This window comes from Mastacembelus armatus, chromosome 7 (assembly GCF_900324485.2).
Source record: "Mastacembelus armatus chromosome 7, fMasArm1.2, whole genome shotgun sequence".
In the NCBI taxonomy this organism is placed as follows: Eukaryota; Metazoa; Chordata; class Actinopteri; order Synbranchiformes; family Mastacembelidae; genus Mastacembelus; species Mastacembelus armatus.
In genome coordinates, this window is record NC_046639.1 from 14,537,200 (window position 1) to 14,559,726 (window position 22,527).

Sequence of the window (22,527 nt, forward strand, 5' to 3'; positions counted from 1 at the left end):
TCGACTAGTTCTGCCTCAGTCAACCCTGGCACCCCGGCCAGGGTTGCGTGAGCACACAGACGTATGTGCTCCGGCAGCCTTCACCCCTGGTGAATGCGTGGAGAGCCAGTTCTTCTCTAGCAGCTATGTTGAAAGTTGGGTACCCCAGGCGGGCATGAACAAGCAGATCAGATGCATAGGCCCCCAAACTCTCCCCCTCCTGTCGCCGTCAATTTGCCAATCGATCACGGACCTCATCTGCTGGTGTCTTACGACCAAACCGCTGTTTCGGTGCTCCTTCTAGAGCAGGCCAGTGCAAGCGTTCTTCTGGGGAAAGGTCTTTTAACACCTGGAGGGCCTTCCCTTCTAATGCCAAGGCTACTTGAACCGCTGTTTCTTCTGGAGTCCAAGCATTAAACTGGGCAGCCAACCGGACTTGTACCAGGTAGGAATCTGCCGCTTCTTCCCCATTCCCCCATCAACTTAACCCGCCGTGTCACCGCCTTAACTGCAGGGGGCACTGTGGTCATCCTGTGCTCTGGTTCTCTTGACGTGGTCCCTTTCTTAACAAGCCTTAGCCGTTGTGCACTATCCCCCTCCGAGGGCTGTCTCTGCTGTGTCTCAAGGGTTGTGGATGGGAGCCATCTGAAGGTAGCTCCCTGTGTCCTATCAGAGAGCATGTAGTTGTCTGATCAGATCATCAATTTCATGACTTCTTTCTGCCATCTTGTTGTGGGCCAATCCCACTTCTAACACCACTGTAGCATGCAGAGATCTAGAATCAACCACTAGGGGCACTGCAGCTTTTTGGCAGCAGTCTTTTAACAACAGGCACTAGTAAGCTTCCGTAGCTTCCATACACCACACAACCCCAAGAAGGCACGCTTGAGATATTTCATGCCAACACATGGGAGAACATGAGGGAGCCTACTAACAGACAACATTTCTGACTGATGGTGCAGACAAGAAAACGTTCGCCTCACATTCATTACATGGGAGACACCTAAAGGCAGTTAACAGATATGAGAACTGACACACATAACAGGCTAACTGAACACAAAGGATTAACTATTTACAGTAACTGGCAGTGCTGCAAGGGATGCTGGGTAACCTCATCCCTTGTGCACACTACAATAGATTTCATAAACGACCTCAAAATAATGGCTCTTTGAGACCCCCGACAAAAGTGCACTACGTACAATACATTACGCCAATGGGAGCCCAGCTGACATTTTTTCATCAGACAGTCACCAGCCACCAGTACGTTTATTCTTCATGTTGGGCCAAGCAAAAAAGCTTATCATGTCGAGGTCGTGCGAGTTTTACTTGAGGTCTTTGAGTTCGCTGTATTTGCTCACCTTAAACTTGACGAAGTCGTCCTAGGGCTTTTTACTGAATGAGCTCATCCATGGTCAGCCTCATCTAGAGTGCCCTCCACAATTATTGGCACCCCTGATTAAGACTGGATTTTAAGCTTCTAATAAATTCATTTTCTTTTTAAAAATAGAACCAAAATTCAGAAAAAAAGAGAAAAATCCAACCTTTAATTGAAGTACAATTACTCAGCAAAAAACAAAAATAACATTAACAAATAATTGACTTTATATTAAATCATGTGTGCCACAATTATCAGCACCCTTGATCTTAATACTTAATACAACCCCCTTTTGCCAACAAAACAGCACTTAATCTCCTCTAACATCTCACAAGGTTGGAGAATACAGAGAGAGGGATCTTTAACCATTCCTCTTTGCACAATCTTTCCAGATCATCCAAGGTCCGGGGTCCTCTCTTATGCACTCTCCTTTTCAGTTCACCCCATAGGTTTTCAATCGGGTTGAGGTCTGGGGACTGAGATGGCCATTGGAGGAGCTTGATTTTGTGTCTGCTGAACCATTTTTTAGTAGATTTTGTCACATGTTTTGGGTCATTATTCTGCTGAAAGACCCAATAATGACCAATTTTACCACGTCTTAAACAGGGGTGCCAATAATTGTGGAGGGCACTGTATATGACAGGGGCAGCTAAAGTTATGCAAATTTCATAATTAATTTTTACGGTTTTCCATTAAGAGACCCGACAAGTTAACTTACATTTTGGCACCTTCGAATTGTGATAAATCGCACACGCATTGTCGGATTTGAATCTGACCAACTGATGAATTTTAGCCCCCAGGTGATCCAGGTGATTGTTGTTCAATTACCTGGATTCAGGCCCCCGGGGTCTAAAATTGACCATAAGCGCAATGGTGCCCCCTATATAACTTTTTGAAAATTTGAATGGAGAGCCAAACATTTAGTTTGTCAGAACTGTATCAAATTTGGAACAAAAATCCTTTAGGGCATCCCAATCAAAAAAGCCAATTGGACCCATGTTCTATTTTCAATGCTGTTGCCTTGGCGATGACCTAAAGCCACCAGTTTCCAATGGTAGATCTATACTGAAAGATGCAAATGCATGGAGAGTCAAACATTTAGTTTGTCAGAACTTACCAAATTTGGCAGAGAAATCCTTAGGGCATCCCGATCAAAAAAGCCAAGCAGACCCATGCCCTATTTTCCACGCTGTTGCTGTGGCGATGACCGTGAGCCACCATTGTTTTCCAATGGGAGTTTTACACTTAAAGATGCAAATGCTGTATAAATATCTGCTGCTGCGCTGTCAAATTTTTAATCACTTATACTCCCCACGAGCCTGAACCCATTTGATCGAACAATGTCACAATAGTCGCAATGGCCCCCCCCCCTGTAATGACTTGCAAATTTGCATGGAGAGCCACACATTTAGTCTGTCAGAACTTGACAGAAATTGAGAACCAGCTAGATTGAAGTCCATCTCAGAAGCTCTTCATCAATCAGCTTTACTAGCTTCGGTCTCCGCTCTATTCTGATCTCTGTTGCAACTGTCTGGAACTGGAAAGATGGGCTAATTAAGACAATCAAGAACATTGGGCCCAGGAGCTCCAGCTCACCCAAATAATGATCTACCCACTTATCTAAAAACAAGAGAGAAATAACACATACTATCAAACATAGGCAGGGACTGTCACAATTGTTGAAAATTATTCTCTGGTCTGATGAGATAAAACTGAACTCTTTGGGCAGGCCTCCAAACACTGTCTAGTTAACAACTGGCACAAATCATCACCTAGTTGATACCACCGCCATAGCGGAGCTTGGTGAGGGAAGTAACATGGCTTGGGGATTGTCTTGAAGTAGCTCCAGATCCCCTACTGTACCTGAGGACATTCATTTTAAAAATCTGCACAAAGTGTTGATTATCAGTGTATGTAAATTGATTAATAAAAATGACATTTTTAAGTTTTAAATACAACAAATCTGAGTTACTGGCCCTACCAACCTGCAGCATACTGTATATTTATTGTTGCTGTTTGTTTGAATATAATTCAATTCAATTGAATTGTAAGAAATAATAAGAAAAATAAGAAATAATAAGAAAAACATTAGTTCAGTATTTTTGTTGTTGAAGAATCTCCAACTTCATTGTGCATGAAGTGAAAAATAAAAGTATTTTATTGGTGCCTGGTTTCATTTTGACCAGCAGAACCAGGGTTTGACCAGTGTTCAGTCTCACAAGAACCAGGAAACATGGGTCAGCACTTTATTCAGTCAGAAATGGTAAACAATTAAAATTTAGAAAAGTCACATATTTTATTGGCATTTACAAAAAGTCACGGTGGTGATATGATTATAAAATAACCACAGATCACTAAGCCATGGCCTTTCCTCCCTAATTTCTCCCTAAACATGTGATGAGTAGCATTCAGCATTTGACAGATTCTCTGAGAAAACAAATGATTTACAGTACTAACAAATTATTTGCACACAATGGAGGAGCTAAGGAGATTATAGAGAGAGCAGTGCACATGTTGATGACTGAGCAGTCAACTGATATAAAGTTACAAAGACATAATGAAATCGTAACTCAAAATGGTATAGTTACCATTAACATATCCTAACAATCATTTACTCTGCATGCATCCTTCTCATGACAATCGAAAAAGTTAACCATTTAGTACAGGGCTCACTTCCTGATTAAACTTCATTACCTTACAAATGATAGAGCTATGTCATTTTATATGTATCCAAACAAAGAAGTACACAGCATACTAATATTTAGCATAAAAAAACGCATCTCTGTGGAAAGCTCTCCTAAAAACTGGGTAACAGGTTGATGCAGTACTATCACCAATGTCAATAATGAATGAGGTCACAAAGCTTTCTTTATGTTCACTACCACTAGTTTTAAAAACTTTTTATATTATCTACGTAGATCTTGGTTGTACGGTTAGGATTAGAAAACTAAAACTCCTGATTTCATGAAATTCAACTACATTTTTATACTATTGATAGTATTACGGAATCTATTTATGTCCTTAACATACCTCTGTAATATTTTTCATCATCAGTGAAATCAGCCATACTGTTACTTAACATTTCCCATTACTTCATACTGGAAAGCAATAAAGTGCTGAAACACATGGTGGAAAACTAATGTTGCCAAATACAGAGTGAACAGTTGCAGCCACTCTCTTGTTTTTGCTCAGTTGTGATGGGAAGCTAATTCCAGTATCATCCAAGAAAGTCAGAATTCCTACATGCTGGTCCCTTACATTCCAACTGGCTAGATGCATAGGACACACTGCTCCCTGCACTGGCAGTGAACTTGGGCAACTGACATAAATTGTGAGGTGATGAATTCCTAATATACCAAGCAGCGTTGATGGTATCAGTTGGTTAACTCCAGAAATACTGCTCAGTAGCTCAAATAAGTAGTTGAATAAATAATGAATGAGTAGTTGAATACCTCATAACCAGATGACTGGAATATTAATTCTAGAAACTACAAACATTCAAGATTTTATACCCTCTGGAACAATTGATGACATTTATGTCACAAAAGAGTGACTAGTATAAATTAATTTAACTCTTTCACCAATCTACTTATCCTGTTTTGGGCAACAATGGACTAAAGGCTATTCTAGTAATTTAATTTGCTAAATAAAATAAAAAGATAACAGCATATGAACAATGATTGAATTACAAAGAAGGACCAACATATTAAACAATGTTTGTCCATTTTTTGTAGATCATCACAGCTTAAAAAAATTGCCCAAATGTTGATTGTTGTGACTTTGTAGATTCTCTGTGGCGAGGTGTGGGGATGAAGAAAGCAGGGGAGGTAAAAATAGTCCTGTGAATATGGTATTACTATCAGTTTTAGAGTGAAGGATTATCAGTCTTGCATGTTGTGAAGAGTGTAGTAGACATACGCTTAGGACAGCTGAAATTCAGTATTTGCCCTTTATCTGCCCATGGAGGGACTCAGCCTGGGCTTTAAGGCTCCGAAACTCCACTTGGATGAAATCAGTTAAAGTCTTCCTCATCTCCAACTGAAAGGACAATTTAGAGAAAGGTTTTGCAAAAGCAAAGTTATAATCTGCTAGCTTTGTAAAAATCAAACCATTAGTTGATTCATGGATAGAAAATGTATTGCAAACTATTTTGATAACGAATTATTAATTTTATGACTTGGAGAACAAAAAATACATCCCATTTTCTGGTTCCATTTTAAATAGGGGAATTTGCTGGTTTTCCTTTTCTTATATGTCATGTGTTTATTTACCTTCAAGCTTTAGAATGCTGGCTTGATTAAAAAAAACTGTTTGACGGCATCACCTTGAGACCTGAGACATTGTGACTACTGCTTTTTAACATTTTAAGGGCAAAATGATTACTGAGAAAATAATTAGCAAAATAACCTTTAATAACCTCTGTTATCCAGAAATCAAATATTTGAGGTAACATAATAAAATACAGTCATGTCATTCAATTTATGACCTGGCTTTTGTTTTCAGCTCGCAGTGATTCAACCAGGTCTTTCACAGTGAATGGTTTCCCCACCAAGACTGTGATTTTCTGAAAGAAAAAAAAAAAAAAATCACCTATTAAAATTATGGTCAAAAGCACCACTAAACAAAATGTATGATAGAATTAATTCTAGGATCAGCTTTAAGTGTTCTTACCTTGCCAGTGCGAGGAATGTAGGGCGTCACATTCGGCAGAACATCACTCAAACCTAAGACCAAAGTACAACACACAGAAACAATTTTTGGTTTTCATATTTAAATTTAACTTTCTACTTTTAAATCCAGAGAAAACAGAAGTTATTGTATTTGGGCCTAAAAACCTCAGAAATAACTTTTCTAAAGTTACAGATTATAGATGGCATAGCCCTGGCCTCCAGCACTACTGTGAAAAACCTTGGAGTTATTTTTGACCAGGACATGTCCTTTAACTCACATATAAAACAAATCTCTAGAACTGCCTTCTTTCACCTGCGCAACATTGCCAAAATTAGGAACATCCTGTCTCAAAATGATGCAGAAAAACTAGTCCATGCATTTGTTACCTTAAAGACCTCATAGTACCATATTATCCCAATTGACCACATTGCTCTCAGAGTGCAGGTCTACCTGTGGTTCCCAGAGTTTCCAAAAGCAGCATGGGAGGCAGAGCCTTTAGCTATCACGATCCTCTCCTTTGGAACCAGCTCCCAGTCTAGGTTCAGGAGGCAGACACTCTCTGTACTTTTAAGGCTAGACTTAAAACCTTCCTCTTTGACAAAGCGTATAGTTAGGGCTGGCTTCAGGTAGCCCTGAACCAGTTATGCTGCTATAGTTATGCTGCTATAGGCCTAGAATGCCCGAGGACCATCGGTGCACTGAGCTCCCCTACCCTAACCCTACCTTCCCTTCCCCTCTCTTACTCTCCTCCCCCCTCACATGTATATTCCACCATTGAATCTCACTAACCTTGTGCTCTCTCTCTCCCCTAGTTTGTGCTCTCTCAGTCTCTCCTCTCTCTGTACCTTCTGCAGGTGTCCCCGGTCCTGGAACTGTATATCACCGATGTGCAGTTACTGGCCCCACCAACCTGCAGTGTCTATTGGTTGTTTATTGTTGCTGTTCTTTTCTCTCTCCTCTATCCACTCACCCCAACCGGTCGAAGCAGATGGCCGGCCAAACTGAGCCCGGTTCTGCTGGTTTTTTCTTCTGTTAAAGGGAGTTTTTCCTCTCCACTGTCGCCAAGTGCTTGCTCATAAGGGATTTGTTGGGTTTTTAGTTTTTGTAAAGTGCTTTGAGATTATTTGTATTGTGATTTGGTGCTATACAAATAAACTGAATTGAATTGAACTGAATTGAAATGACGTAATTAATATTCCTTCACCTGCATCCCCATGATCAATCATTCTCTGTGGTGATTGTCAACCACTGTTTGTAGGTCCAAAAACCTCATAAAAAACAACATCTTTCCATTTTTTAAAAATTCCTTACCCAATCTGTGGCTCTCAGCTATAAGCATATTGGTCCATAGTGAAGATATAAATATGTGAAAAGACCTCACAAATACAGTGCATTCAGAAAGTATTCAGACCACATTTACTTTTTTCAATGTTGCAGCCTGATACTACAATTGCTTAAATTCAATTTTTTTTCTCATTAATCTACACTCAGTGTCACATAATGACAAAATAAAAAGTGAATTTTAGAAATATCTGTGATGGTGGGTTACTCACCCACATGCCAAAGTGGCAGGATAACTGGATTAAGGGAGCACTCTGCTATTAACCGACCCAGACCTAAAGCACAAACCAGAAATTTTATCTCATTAAGAATCGGAACCAGAGTCAGTTAACACTGATACTGAAACATAAGCGCACACCTGTCAACACAGCTTCAAATACAAAGGTTCAGTATTCAATATTTTCAAAATTCTTTCTCAAATCTACTCTATGTTTATGTGGAGATTCTCAGTCGTTCAGGTGAAGTTATCTTCATAATTCTGCAAATATTCAGCAAAACAGTAAGAACATAGAGTAGTCTAGAGGCTGAGCCATGGCAACTGGGCTTCTAGCTTTGTTATATATACAAATACATATACAAATAAACTAGAAGTCCAGTTGCCATGACTCAATCTATAGACTACTCTATGTTCTTGCAGTTTTGCTGAATATGTGCAGAATTATGATGTAAATAGGCAGAATTTTACTGAAAAGATTGTACTGTACTCACCCCATTTTAATCGTATGAATTCTTCAGTCGTGTTGACTTTGCCTGTGTAATGAGAAGAGAGGGCAATGCTTATTTCCACTATAATACAAACTCTATATTTAAAAACCACATTAGGCTAGATAATAATCAGTGTGAAACTGTGAGCAGGGAGGATAAAATACCTTCTGGAAAAATGTGCACCCACTCTCCTTTGTTGAGTTTCTCCACAATAAAATCCATTCCTTTTTGGTAAACGCCATCACCTAAAGAAAGGACATAATGCAAGTCACTCATTCAACAGTCAATAAGATGGCATTAATGGAAAAATACTTATAGATGTTCACCTCTGCAGACAGGAACACACTTTCCACGGCTGAAGAATCTAGAATGTAGCTCTGTTGTGAAGCAGATGTCAGATGCTGCTGGGGTCCTATCCAAGCACAGATCATGATTCATTATCCAAAAAATTAGAACAAAAGAACTTTTTTCTACAAATAAGTGAATGTGGTGTAAAAATATTGAAACTCACCACCGCATCTTTTTGAAGTTCCATAGCTGCCTTAGTCTTAGTACACCTGTCACAAATACCAGTTACCTCTGCTTTATCAACTGAAAGGTTTTATGTTGTGTGTTTTTTGTATTGTTCTTACCCCATATATGTGGGTCATCCATACAGGACTGGTGATTTGACAGAGTGATAAGGGGTGTGTCAGAGGGTCTCTGATCAACCAGGTTCAACAAAACCTCATGGTTGTGGACTGTCAGACAGTTCATATACTCTGAAGAGATTGGGAGGGAAAATGGAAAAACAGGAGCTGACAAAGAGATTACTATCATTGAGTTACTATAAGTAACTCTCTCTCTCAATATATATATGCATATGTTTCCAACTTACTGGTCCAGAAATAAGAATAGGACCCCACCATGCCCATGATCAGTGAGCTGGAGACCCTCCATGACAAAGCAGGACACTGTGGGAATGGCCATCTGACCTCCAAGGGCATCATAGCATTCCACAGACACTACATCCAAATATATTAACCTAACACAATCCACATAGAGCAAAATGCAGTTAGATAAAAACTATTCACCTTTGTGGTTAAGTTTGAGTTAATGGGACCCATGAATATTCGTTTAGTTCGCTGCAGAACTGAGAGGTTTTTTTTAAAAACTTTTAACTTACTCTTAAAATTCTTATTCATGTATGTGTGTGTAAGTGTGTATATATGTATGTATATATATATATATATATATGTAAATTCTTTGTTTTGGTGTACGGCACTTTGTGTCAGCTCTTGCTGTTCTTAAAGCGCCTTATAAATAAAAAGTATTATTATTATTATTTTTACAAATGCAGTCTGTATTTTCCTCTTTGTGAAGGTGATGGATAACAGGTCCTTTTGCTTCACCTGGACTGGTGATGCTCAAGGCCCTGTTGATCTTGACATGATGCCAGTATATTGAGGATAGCCCAACACTGTTCACCATCTTTATACAGTATTTATTTTCATTTGATTTTAGTAATTTATTTTTTAAAAATGTTGTTTTTCATTAATTTTCGTTACTAATTATAGATATAATATATATAGATGGAGACTGTACAGACTTTAATACCTGGGGGTGGTACTGGACGAAAAACTGGAGTGGTTTGCCAATGTGAATGCAGTGTACAGAGAAGGGCACTTGAGTCTTGAGACGACTCGGTTCGTACAGTGTCTGTAGTGACATGCTGTCCATGTTCTACCACACTGTCATGGCAAGTACAAGTACACTGTTCTATGCTGCTGTCTGTTGGGGGGTGGGGGACAGAGACTGTAGGTGACTGTAGGTGCCTGGACAAACTGGACAAACAGTTCTGTGCTAGGCAGGGGGCTGGTGGACCCTCTCAGAACTGTGATGGAGCAGCAGGTGTGGACGAAGCTGCTTTCTATATTGAACAATAATAAACACCCCCTCTACGATATACTGACTAAACAGAGGAGCAGCTGCAGTGGGAGGGTCATCTCACTGCGCTGCAGAACTGAGAGGTTGAGGAGGTCCTTTGTCCCCACAGCCATTAGACTATTTATTAGTAATTGTTGATATGTTAGTTATGCTATTTATGTTATATGTTATCTGTTAATTAGATTTAAAATTTTATGTTTATAGTGAAATTTCTATGTAAAAGTTAATATAAGAGCTGCAGGATAATCTGAATCTCCCCCATGGGGGATGAATAAAGTATCCATCTATCTATCTATCTAATTCTGGGGCTGATTAATTATTTTTGTGATCTGCATTCAGAACCCTCTGTAATCTCATTCTGGCTTGACAATGATTCTGCTGTGTTTGCATTAGCAGGGAGATCTGTTGCATCAAACCCAGCACTAATTTTTCCTCGCTAAGCCATGTTCAAGAGCCTGTTGGTGGTTCTGAAATAATGGGGAAAAAAAAGTCATGCAAGCAATAATAAAAATTGGTCAAGAATCGTGAAAGAACATCATGATTTAATTCTACATGAAAAGAAATCATGGCTCACCTTGGAGAATAAAAACTTAGAGCAAAAAGTGAACTATCCTCTAATCTACAGTGCTTTTCTATTTGGTAAAATGCATGATGTGTAACAGTGCATACATGTTTCCATTTACTGTCAAAGGTAAAGCTTAGAAGGTTGATATAATATTGTTTATATTAGGGGTACATCTAACAATTATTATGTACACTCAATATGTTTTTTCCAATTCACTGATTAATGATTTAGTTTATTAATGATTTAGTTTAAGAATGAGTCTACAACTCTTCAGCTTTTGTTGTGGGGTCTGTCTTTAGTCTGGTCCTTAATACGAGGATTGTGGCTTAAACTTCCAAAGTTCTTGAAGTTTTCTGGATTGACTGACTCTCGCGTCTTAAAGTAATGATGGACTGTGAGTAGTCATTACTTAGATGAGCGGCTCTTGTCATATCATATGAGGCGATGAATTACTACAGTAGTTGCTGCTGTATACCAGCTGATGGTGTCAAACAAATTAAGACAAGAAAATACACCAATAACCTTTTTATAGGACACTCGTTAAATGAAAAACATGCTACGTGACAACCTTCAGAAGTTGTTGAAGATATTACTGACAGTATGAAAACAATGGCTGCTGTGAAGAATTTAAAATATTATTACTTTTAATAGTTTTAACGTCTCCAGGCCAGTGTAAGGCCAGTGTATTAAGTGTATATGTAGCTAACAACATATAGCTGACTGACACACTCATTGCTAACAGTTGACGCTAGTCCTACAAAAAAAAAAACACATCCATAAACCCCTAAAAAAAAGGATGACTTCCGTTTTAGCTTTAACCAACCTCACCTGCCTCACTTATTGTCTGGAAAACACTTTCAGCTTCTGTTGTTTTTAAATGTGTTATATAAATAAAATTGACTTGACTACACGGTAGTTAAATGTAGCCTACTGAAATCAAAAATCATCATTTATCTATCTAAATTTAGTTATTTTAAATAAGCCAAACATTGCCTTCTTATTCTTAAATATCCATTTAAGATGATGCAGTTCCATGAGAACTGTCATCACTTTAACATTAAACTCTACCTTTATACCGACAGCCTGATGGTCACCAACCCCGGAACTGAAAATCGCGCACTGATTTGTGGGTAGTTTTGTAGTTTAAAGAGAAAGGCGTCTTTTTTCGCAATACTTTTAAGATCCACGGTCTAATGTAGCGAGTGTCCTTTTGTTTATATTTATTTTCTTAATGCAAAATTTGTGAATAATAATAATTGTGACTGTTTAGTAGGCCAAAGGTAAGGTGCTTCTAAAAAAGCATAGTGTGTTACTTGCTGTTTTAAGCCTCTCTTCATGGAGAATTTATCCTCCCATAATTATTATAACAAAAAGCAATTTTGCTCTTCGCATATTAGATAAAACGTGTTAAAATGGATATTAAATATTATTGGAAATGAACATTTATTTCATTGTATTTAGGCACACACACACTTATGTAAGAACTCTGAATATTTTAAACGTTTGTTTATTTTGAATGAAAAAGAAAATAACTATTTGATTTGGGAACATTTCACTTAGGCTACATGTAAAGAAACAGACTGATTCCAAACCCAAATTTGGACACCAAAGTGTGTTTTATGGATATAAACCATTTAAAGTGTCTATCTTAATAAGTAGCCTATGTCAAGAAGGTAAATGAGTCAATCAGTCGTTTATGCATGTTTTACTTTTTTTTGCTTTTTTCCTTTATTTAATACTTAAAACAATATCTTTTCAGTATACACTGACTATTTCTCTTCTATTTCTGGAAGTCAAGAACAACAAAAGCAATACTTTCATCATAAATCAAGCAGGCCTTGTATTTGTTGATATTTATCAATTACATTTACAGTCTCATACTGCAATACAAGGCATTTGTGAACGAATCAGTGCTTGAATAAGCAACACCATAACTGTCAGTTTTATTCATTCATTCCTTTATTATTTATACATGATTATCCCTATTTAGAGTCACAGGGATTTGCTGGAGCCTATCCCAGCTCTCTCTGGGTGAAAGGTGGGAGTACACTGTGGACAGGTCACCAGTCCATCACAGGGCCACATAGAAACAAACAACTACACACACACTCACTCATGCCTATGGGCAATTTAGAATCACCAATCAACCTGACGTACATGCTTTTGGACTGTGGAAGGAATCCGGAGTACCTGGCAAAAACCCACGCAAGCCTCGAAAGAACTCCACTGCCGGATTTTGGACCAGGAACCTGCTTGCTGTGAGGCAACAGTGCTAACCACTCAGCCACACTGCTGCCCTGTCAGTTTTATGAAACTGTTTTATTACTAAATACAATAAAGTATAGAAGTAAAATCTTTTATCAACTAGCTAATTACAGACCCCTGTAATTTTTTTTAACCACAGACACTTATTTTGAATACAGGCCTACATATGGTTCAATAAACAAAAACAAAAACCTGCTGTTCCAGCATGATTTTAATGGGTTTGCATTATTTATGCTCCAAGTTAGTATTTGGTACAAAGAAAAATGTGTCTCATGGAGAGGATGATCTAGACTGGTGACCAGTTAGAGACTCTTTAAAACAAACTTCACCAACTGGGTGCAAGCATGTTCAGCACCTTTAATGCCATCTCATAACCTAAGAAACATGCCTGAGAGAGAGAGAGAAGTGTGGGAATGAGGCATTACAGTAAATAAATCAAAGGCAGCTGAAGGTATCAGTATGGTGTGAGCAGAAATATAAGTATAATATAAAAGCAATAAGAGTTTTTAAACATTACTGCATTGGCTGGAAAGGCTCGTAGAAAGACAGCATAAAATCCCTTATAAAGGGCTCTGGGTCCTTCTTCGCGAAGTAGTATTCTTAGAACATCCACTGGACCTCTGTACTTCCCCTCTGGAGCTATAGAAAAATGCAAAAAATATTAATGGACAGTCAGCTTTCTTTTTGGTAGATAACCCTGTGACAAGGCCTATCAAATCATTTAAGGGACATGGTGGATTCCCCTACTCAGACAGTATGTTATAACCTATGAACTTTTTTTGAGTGAGTGTGTTCATGATAAGCTAATATAAACGTCTACAGCTTCACATTAAACAGATATAAGAGTGGTGTTGATCTTGGCAAAAATTAATCAAAATGTCAAACAGTTTCTTTAAGTATTGGCTGCTGACCAAAACAGAACACTAAAGTGCTTAATGCAATACACTGACATAATATATGAACTCAGACAGTGATTGTACAACCCCAATTCCAATTCTCAGTTTAAATCTGTTTAAACATTTGATGTGTTTTCTATGCTCTATTGTGAATAAAATATGGGTTTATGAGATTTGCAAATCATTGCATTCTGTTTTTAATGTAGATTTTACACGTCACAACTTTTTTGGAATCAGGGTCATATGTGTGGTATGAATCACAGATAGTTTGACTACAAAAGTTTGTAGAGTAAAGCTTTATGTTAACTTTGGGTCTAACCTGTTTGGAAGTTGGATTTGAGGACATCTGGAGGAAGAGCAATTGCCCAGTTTAATATCCCTGCTATGCCCCCAGCCAGGAGGATTTTGGGAGTGCTGAGCTGAGAAACACTAAACACAAACATGCATAAAATCAAACTGAGAGTTTAAGGATTTAAAGATCTTTGTGCTTTATAAGAATTCTGTCATGATTCCCTTTTGGGACTTCCTGTCGGGGACCTTTATTTTGTATGAAGTTCCTCTTTTCCCTGCACTGGTCCCCGACAGCTTTGTGTTGATTAATCTTAATCACTTTCACCTGTTCACACTAGTGATGGCGAAATCGAAGCACTGAACCACTTTGAGACAACTGGCCTGAAAATGACACACTGCTTCAAAGCATTTGATACAGTCAGAAGAGTGGCATCTGCTGGCTGGCTTTGAGGACTGCATCTGAGCGGATGTCCTGACAAAGCCTCATTGCTTTAGGCTGAAAAGGATCTCACATTCTATCTTTCTCTAAGGCTTTAATAAAAGTTATTTTGTCATTGTATTTGTCTTTGCATAATACAATATTTAAAGATGTTTGTAAAACAGGCAGCCTTGATGAGGCAAATATGTGTAACAGTAAAATTGTATTGGTAGTATTTTGATGCAGGTGCTTATGCAACTTTGTTTTTTATCTTATAAATGGGGTATTTCAGTGACTTTGGCATTTGTGTGGGTTCAAAGATTTTCATTTAGAAAAAGAATCATTTCTACAGTGCTTGGCTTTAATCTGCTCCTCTTGTGGCTCACTACCTCTTCAGCTTTGGAGAAGACTCGCTCGCATGGCACCGATGTAGCTGGCATGTGAAGGTATATCTTGGCCATCCGAAAAAGATGGGGATACATAGCTGCACGTGTAGCCCAGTAACTGAGCGGGTCTTCTCCTCTGGAGAGGTACGGCTCAGACAGGTAAAAAAGGTCACAATTCTTCAAGCTCTTGTTCTAATATCAGTTAATGCAGGAGTTTGTTCCAGTGCCTTATGCACAACAATGTTGAGACTGTGCAAAACATGGTACACTCCTCACATTAAGACGTTTAGCACAAAAAATCATATTGGATGCATTATCAGTAATTAAGCAGTGAACTTTCTGTCTCAAGCCCCATTGGTTCAGTTGCAGCTCCATGGCATCTCTGTGATTGTTTGGCATCCCAAACAAGACACTTTGCTAGCTCCATGTTGGAATTAATAAAGTGGCAAGTGAGCCCAAGATCTGCATCCATGTTAATGGATGTCCACGTCTGCCGTCACACTGACTGCTTCGACTTTCTGCAGCTCTTCCATTGACTTTTTCTTGCCCTCTTCACATTTTTTTCAACCATAGCTTTTAAAGCCTTTCGAGAAAGCAGGACATATGTGGGGTCAAGCTTCTGTACAAAGGCCCTGAAGCCTTTGTCCTCCACCACTTTAAAAGGCTGTGCATCAAGTACAACCATATCAACCAGTGCCTCATCAAACTCAGCTTGCTTCCTTAGAAAAAAAATTATACAACACATTCAATTTGATGAATAATTTTGTTTATGTGTGTCTTTCTATCTACATAAATCATGTGAGGCATACTTTGTTGAGTTCCCACTCCACCAGCAACAGCAGCTACTGCTGCTGTATTAGGTGTGGTCTCTTGAGTGTTTGGAGCACAGGTGTTGTTGCAGTATCGAGGACATGTTGCTGCTATATGTTAGCTCCTGAGCACAAATCAGGCACTTGATCTTTTTGGGGGTAATCAGATCAAAGTGCTCCCAGGCATATGATCGTGCACTTTTTGGCATTGGTTCTTCCTCTATATCCCTTCCTCACTGCCTCACTCAGTCACTCATCTTTCATACACAGAATCTCACACAACTTTCAGTCCCTCAACTCACTCTCTGACTTACCTATCTATTACTAAACCTACTCTATTTCTGTCTGTCTGGTGAGTGAGGAGCTTGACACGTCATGTGACGTAACGAGGGCTCGCTCACAGCTGTCATGTCATATGGGGCATGTTGAAGCAGGAATTGAAAAACTGCTCAGCGACACTTCTGCTTCAAAAGATCAATATTGTGTCGAGGATATGGGCTTGAGCATCACATCACTAGTTCACAGTCTGCCTTTTGTTCTCGCTACCTTTATACAGTGGGTACGGAAAGTATTCAGACCCCTTTAAATTTTTCACTCTTTGTGTCATTGCAGCCATTTGCCAAAATCAAAAAAGTTCATTTTATTTCTCATTAATCTACACTCAGCACCCCATCTTGACAGAAAAAAACAGAAATGTAGAAATTTTTGCAAATTTATTAAAAAAAAAAACTGAAATATCACATGATCATAAGTATTCAGACCCTTTGCAGTGACACTCATATTTAACTCACATGCTGTCCATTTCTTCTGATCCTCCTTGAGATGGTTCTGCTCCTTTATTGGAGTCCAGCTGTGTTTAATTAAACTGATTGGACTTGATTAGGAAAGGCACACACCTGTCAATATAAGACCTTACAGCTCACAGTGCATGTCAGAGCAAATGAGAATCATGAGGTCGAAGGAACTGCCCAAGGAGCTCAGAGACAGAACTGTGGCAAGGCACAGATCTGGCCAAGGTTACAAAAGAATTTCTGCAGCACTCAAGGTTCCTAAGAGCACAGTAGCCTCCATAATCCTCAAATGGAAAAAGTTTGGGACGACCAGAACTCTTCCTAGACCTGGCCGTCCAGCCAAACTGAGCAATCGTGGGAGAAGAGCCTTGGTGAGAGAGGTAAAGAAGAACCCAAAGATCACTGTGGCTGAGCTCCAGAGATGCAGTAGGGAGATGGGAGAAAGTTCCACAAAGTCAACTATCACTGCAGCCCTCCACCAGTCGGGGCTTTATGGCAGAGTGGCCCGACGGAAGCCTCTCCTCAGTGCAAGACACATGAAAGCCTGCATAGAGTTTACCAAAAAACATATGAAGGACTCCCAGACTATGACAAATAAGATTCTCTGGTCTGATGAGACCAAGATTGAACTTTTTGGCGTTAATTCTAAGCGGTATGTGTGGAGAAAACCAGGCACTGCTCATCACCTGTCCAATACAATCCCTACAGTGAAAGATGGTGGTGGGAGCATCATTTTGTGGGGGTGTTTTTCAGCTGCAGGGACAGGACGACTGGTTGCAATTGAAGGAAAGATGAATGCGGCCAAGTGCAGAGATATCCTGGAAGAAAACCTCTTCCAGAGTGCTCAGGACCTCAGACTGGACCGAAGGTTCACCTTTGAACAGGACAATGACCCTAAGCACACAGTTAAAATAACAAAGCAGTGGCTTCGGAACAACTCTGTGACCCTTCTTGACTGGCCCAGCCAGAGCCCTGACCTAAACCCAATTGAGCATCTCTGGAGAGACCTGAAAATGGCTGTCCACCAACGTTCACCATCCAACCTGACAGAACTGGAGAGGACCTGCAAGGAAGAATGGGAGAGGATCCCAAATCCAGGTGTGAAAAACTTGTTGCATCATTCCCAAGAAGACTCATGGCTGTACTAGCTCAAAAGGGTGCTTCTACTCAATACTGAGCACAGGGTCTGAATACTTATGACCATGTGATATTTCAGTTTTTCTTTTTTAATAAATTTGCAAAAATTTCTACATTTGTTTTTTTCTGTCAAGATGGGGTGCTGAGTGTACATTAATGAGAAATAAAATGAACTTTTTTGATTTTGGCAAATGGCTGCAATGAGACAGAGTGAAAAATTTAAAGGGGTCTGAATACTTTCCGTACCCACTGTATGTGTCCTTCTTTCCCATGTATTCGTGGGAGCATTAACCCCTGTTAGCAGTTGTCAGTGGATGCTAAAATTATCATTGTTTGTATTTTTCTGAGTCCTGGTGATCCCAGGAGGAAATAAATATTGGTTTCTTGTCCTGCATTTGGGTCCACGCCTCTCCTTCTCCAGCACACCACCGCAACATAACAAATTCACTCTCGTAATAATTCCTCACCTTTGACCCTCGGGTGTCAGGAAGTTTTTTAAACATTCATATGTCAGGAAGTACAGACCATTAGAAGGCACATCTATGAAACAGACAAAGAAAGAAGTGCAAAGATGAGAGGTTCTAAATTCATGCTGCCCTTCGGAGTCAGCAATCACATCTATAAACAAAATTAAAATGCACTTGACTTACCTAGTTTGTTGGAAATTACATGGTGCTTAGATTTCAAGGCCTTTAGTCAACCTCACTAAGGTATACACAGACACAAGCCACAGGTAACCTTACCTCTGATAAGAGTAAGTACAGTTCCTTTGTAGACACTGCAGATGCCCTGCTCTTTATAGAGTCTGATTGCACAATCAAGCGGACCCGCATACCCTGGCTTGCCACTCCTGGCCTGCACCTAGAAAACACATATCTCAAGTTGAACTTAAACTGCAGTATATAATTTGTTTCCCACTGGCTGTCAGTGGAAACAAGAAGCAGTGACTTATCATTACCAGTTGACATGCTGACCTCATCTTGTGTTTACATTGCAACATGAATATTTATATTAATTCACCCAAAATAGACCAACTAATTAAAATAGTGCTAAAATCGTTGAAGTCCCTCAGAGGAATCAGTTTCTCTAAATTCACATTGTAATTCATTAAAGTCATAATAAAAAAACAGTTTGTCCCAGTACAGAGTTATGAGGAACTTCTAAGCCTAACCTACTCTGTGATCCAAAGTCATGCTTGCTTAAACTGAACTTATGATGTGAAAGATCTTGGCAAACAAAGATAGCAAGGCCCTATAAATGAAAACAAGAGATGTCAGTTATGACCTTTGGCTTCATAAAACTCAGTGGTGAGTAGGAGAGCTGTCTGGAGTAATGAAGTGAATGGCATGATATTAAATGGAAAAAGAGATTCTCCAAATAATGATAAAAGCAAAAGATCCACTCAAAGCTTGCTTTCACTATATTTCTCGTAGTCCAGATATAGTACTGTGAAACAGATCTGAGCTGGGACAACATGTGCAGGGAAACCTTCTTGAGCTAAACATCAGTCGTATAATACATGCATTACTTTAAGAATCACAAGCACACCTATGAACAGACAAAGCTAATCAAAGAGACAGACAAATGGATGTTGTGTGTGGTGGTGTAGGCCAGTGCATGAAGAATGTAAATGGCATGTGTGAATGTAAGCATAGTTCTATGTGTATATTTGTGTATATATGTTTGCAAGTGAACTGGCACTTTTCACCCTCATGATGCATATAGACACACATGAACAACAACTTACCTGCAGTAAACATTTGATCCTCTCTCCTGGAGCAACAATCACTGTAGTGAAGACCCCTGCCAGACAGCCAGAAAGGAAGAGTTGAGTGTGCCTGAATAGAATCAAAGAGAGCTGAGTGAAATTACAAAGTCAGATCATGTGTTCATTTTTCTGATTTAGCTCTTTTACATTAACCACTCATTCAACTTGCTGCGTAAGTAAAAAAGCATTGATTACATCAGCTTTTATGGATGTGGTACATATCATTTTACCTTTTGTAAATCATTATATCAAGTCATGCTTTTTACTAACGTTAGGGGTTTGCCAGGGTCTGTGCTCTGGAGCTGTTTCCCAAGACCGAAGCCAAAGAAACTGATGGCCATCATAGGAGCCATTCCCGCCAGGGGAACCCCCATACCTTTATAAAGGCCAAGGATACCCTAGACACACATATACGCAAATTATTTTAAGTTGGAAATAAAGACCAAAACTTTTTTACATGAGATTTTCAATAAATGAGTTTCTGTCCCCCTGTTTTTATGCACATTTTCAATTTGCACTTATAAATTTGACCAAAAACAGAAACTGAAACTCACAATATAGAAGTTAGATATTAAAAAAGTTTTAGCACACTATACAAAATGTGACAAAGTGCAATGAAAACAGAATTAGTGAATAAATTATGACATCCATGAGAACTGACATAGACGCAATTTGAACTTCCATAAAGAGACTATACGTTTCCTTACACCAATCAATTCTATATTTCCATTTATCTTTTCCTAAATGTCCCTTTAGGGATGAATAAAGTTTATCTCATCTCATCTCATGTTTTCCACATGGATTTCCATTCTTGGAGATTTGACTGGCACTTTTTCAAATTCATCATCTTGTTGTATTTATCTTATATGTTTCTCTTCACACCCAACAATAATGGATGGAACATGAAACATGTTAAACATGCATTATATTCTGCAGATTTCAAGGGACTGTAATTGAAATTTGTTATAAATGTGGACTTGACTCCTGCAACTGTGCACTGTAATAAGTAGTTTGTATGTCATGTAACTGTGTGCATGTTTTTTATGGTTTTGTAGACAAGTTTTGGTTTGATACCATTGCTGTGCTTTGTGAAGATTTCATTTTCATCATTCCACAAAGATGTTTACTCACAATTTCAAATAGCTGCAATAAGACTTTAGGGGGTTAGGGTTAAGGGCAGACTATTGTTTGGGGTAAGGGCTGGGGTTAGGCACTCAGTTGTGATGATTAATGTACTTTTCCTTAAAACTATAGAAATATACAAATCTGTGAGTGTGTTTACCTCTTTGGATACTGTCTTGCGGAAGCAGTCATACGTTCCTGCGTAGTGCATATTATGAGTGCAGGAGGCTTTAGGTTGTGTCTGTAGCCTCACCTAGAATAAGGAACTGCATTAGAGAGCTGAGACCAACAAACACACACACTTACAGATCTCTGACTATGCAACCCGGAATTAGAGGATGGTTGAAACAGCGTTATAAGATAAGGGGAACACCCATCAGTCTGTTGCTTGGACCTTACTGATAAACAAACAGGGTGGTTGCAAATGTATTCCTTTGTGTATATGGCTGACAATTATTTTGAAAATCAGATACAACTTGCTCACATTTTTTCATTTAGATAAATAACTAACATAAAATGCACAATGAGTAGCTTAACAAAGGACATTTGTTTAAAAAAGAGCCGATATTGATATATTATATTGATGTATAAAACATCACATGAAGCTAGGTTACATATAGTGGAAAACTACTTTGTATACATCTGAGGAGATTCTCCAGGTGAAGTCATCCGAGTAGCTTCATATAACTGGTCTCAATACAGTTTCTTAAAAAAACAGTTTAGGTAACATTATAAAAAATGTCTGATCCAGTATTTTTGACCTTGAGCTATACGACAAAATAAAAGCCACAATATTGCTGCTTACACTGCATTGATTTTGACAACCTGTTCAGAACTTTATGAAAGAGAAACGTTAAATGGAGTTAGTCCTTTTTATATATAAATATCTGAGGCCAAGACATGTACCAGACTGCTGACTGCTGATGACTGCTATATTTCACAGTTGAAAAGTTAACTTGTTATTAGTTATTTTTCTAAACTTAGTAGATATCAATTTTTTTTTACTTTCAAATTTGTACTTTGTAATTTGTACTACTCATAAAAATGAATAATCTAATCTAACACACTCATTTGTTGACGTGACCTTGCTGACATTTTAAACTGATTAAATAATAATCCCTAGGCTACATGTAATCACTGATTTATCCAGCAAACTCCCGATGAAATCTACTAAAACGTCTTTAAAACTGGAACCCGAAATTAAAATAACATTTTCGAATATAAATAAGTGTACTACTCTTAAAGTAGCTTCTACAATATGGTATTGCAGTAGCCGATTTGTTCCACTGCTCAGTCACCTTGATGGTGTCCAGTGGGTGTCCGGTAAGCAGCAGACACGCTCCACCGACTCCCCCAGCCACGAAATTCTTGAGCGGAGAAACTCTTTCCTCTGTTCCCATCGCATGAGCAGAACTACAGTCCTCACTCACCGCCGTGTTGTCCACTGCGTATGTGTGTGTGCGTGGGGGGGTGGCAGCGTAGCAGCCAACGTGAGTAGAGCTATTACATTGGGACTAACCAGAATAATCCAGGTTTTTAGTATATATTTTTTTTGCTACATGGCAAACAAGTTACTAGTAGGTGCTCAGAAAACAAACAAGACCCAGCATTCATGATATGCACGTTCTTAAGGCTGTGCAATTGGGCAATTAGTTGAAAGGGGTATGTTCAAAAAAATAGCAGTGTGGCATTCAATCAGCGAGGTCATCAATTTTGTGAAAAAACGTGTGAATCGGGTAACTACGGTGGCCGACAAGGGCAAACGCGCTGCAAAAGAGAAACGCTGCAGAAGAGAAACGCTGCAAAAGAGAAACGCTGCAAAAGAGAAACGCTGCAAAACAGAAACGCTGCAAAAGAGAAACGCTGCAAAACAGAAACGCTGCAAAACAGAAACGCTGCAAAAAAGAAACGCTGCAAAACAGAAACGCTGCAAAAGAAAAACGCTGCAAAAGAGAAACGCTGCAAAACAGAAACGCTGCAAAAGAGAAACGCTGCAAAAGAGAGAACACAACGGAAGTGCGCCAGGCCGATAGGGGGATCCCGAACTGAGGGGTGCTATGAACAAAGAACTTTTCCAGAGGC

The 22,527-nt window shown here is 39.0% G+C and overlaps 2 protein-coding genes across 4 annotated transcripts; both read right to left on the reverse strand.

Moving 5' to 3' along the window:
* Positions 1–3,625: 3,625 nt before the first annotated feature.
* tafazzin (tafazzin, phospholipid-lysophospholipid transacylase) lies at positions 3,626–11,709 on the reverse strand. 2 transcript variants are annotated; one of them, XM_026333379.1, is made up of 11 exons: positions 11,631–11,709; positions 8,949–9,095; positions 8,704–8,832; positions 8,583–8,628; positions 8,398–8,483; positions 8,236–8,316; positions 8,075–8,116; positions 7,579–7,641; positions 6,026–6,078; positions 5,841–5,918; positions 3,626–5,392 (listed from the first exon to the last, which is right to left on the reverse strand). In XM_026333379.1, the coding sequence occupies exons 2-11, from the start codon at positions 9,058–9,060 to the stop codon at positions 5,291–5,293; spliced, it is 792 nt and encodes a 263-aa protein (XP_026189164.1). In that variant the 5' UTR covers positions 9,061–9,095; positions 11,631–11,709; the 3' UTR covers positions 3,626–5,290. The 2 variants fall into 2 exon arrangements, with proteins under 2 accessions (XP_026189164.1, XP_026189165.1); XM_026333380.1 differs by lacking the exon at positions 7,579–7,641.
* A 1,311-nt stretch (positions 11,710–13,020) lies between these two features.
* On the reverse strand, positions 13,021–22,074 carry LOC113146302 (mitochondrial carnitine/acylcarnitine carrier protein). 2 transcript variants are annotated; one of them, XM_026333714.1, is made up of 9 exons: positions 21,744–22,074; positions 20,606–20,698; positions 19,594–19,721; positions 19,303–19,393; positions 18,299–18,416; positions 18,023–18,095; positions 14,043–14,152; positions 13,345–13,466; positions 13,021–13,215 (listed from the first exon to the last, which is right to left on the reverse strand). In XM_026333714.1, exons 1-9 carry the CDS (start codon positions 21,843–21,845, stop codon positions 13,153–13,155), a joined length of 900 nt encoding a protein of 299 aa, XP_026189499.1. In that variant the 5' UTR covers positions 21,846–22,074; the 3' UTR covers positions 13,021–13,152. The 2 variants fall into 2 exon arrangements, with proteins under 2 accessions (XP_026189499.1, XP_026189500.1); XM_026333715.1 differs by lacking the exon at positions 18,299–18,416 and having other exon boundaries at positions 13,021–13,466; positions 19,303–19,358.
* Positions 22,075–22,527: the final 453 nt, after the last annotated feature.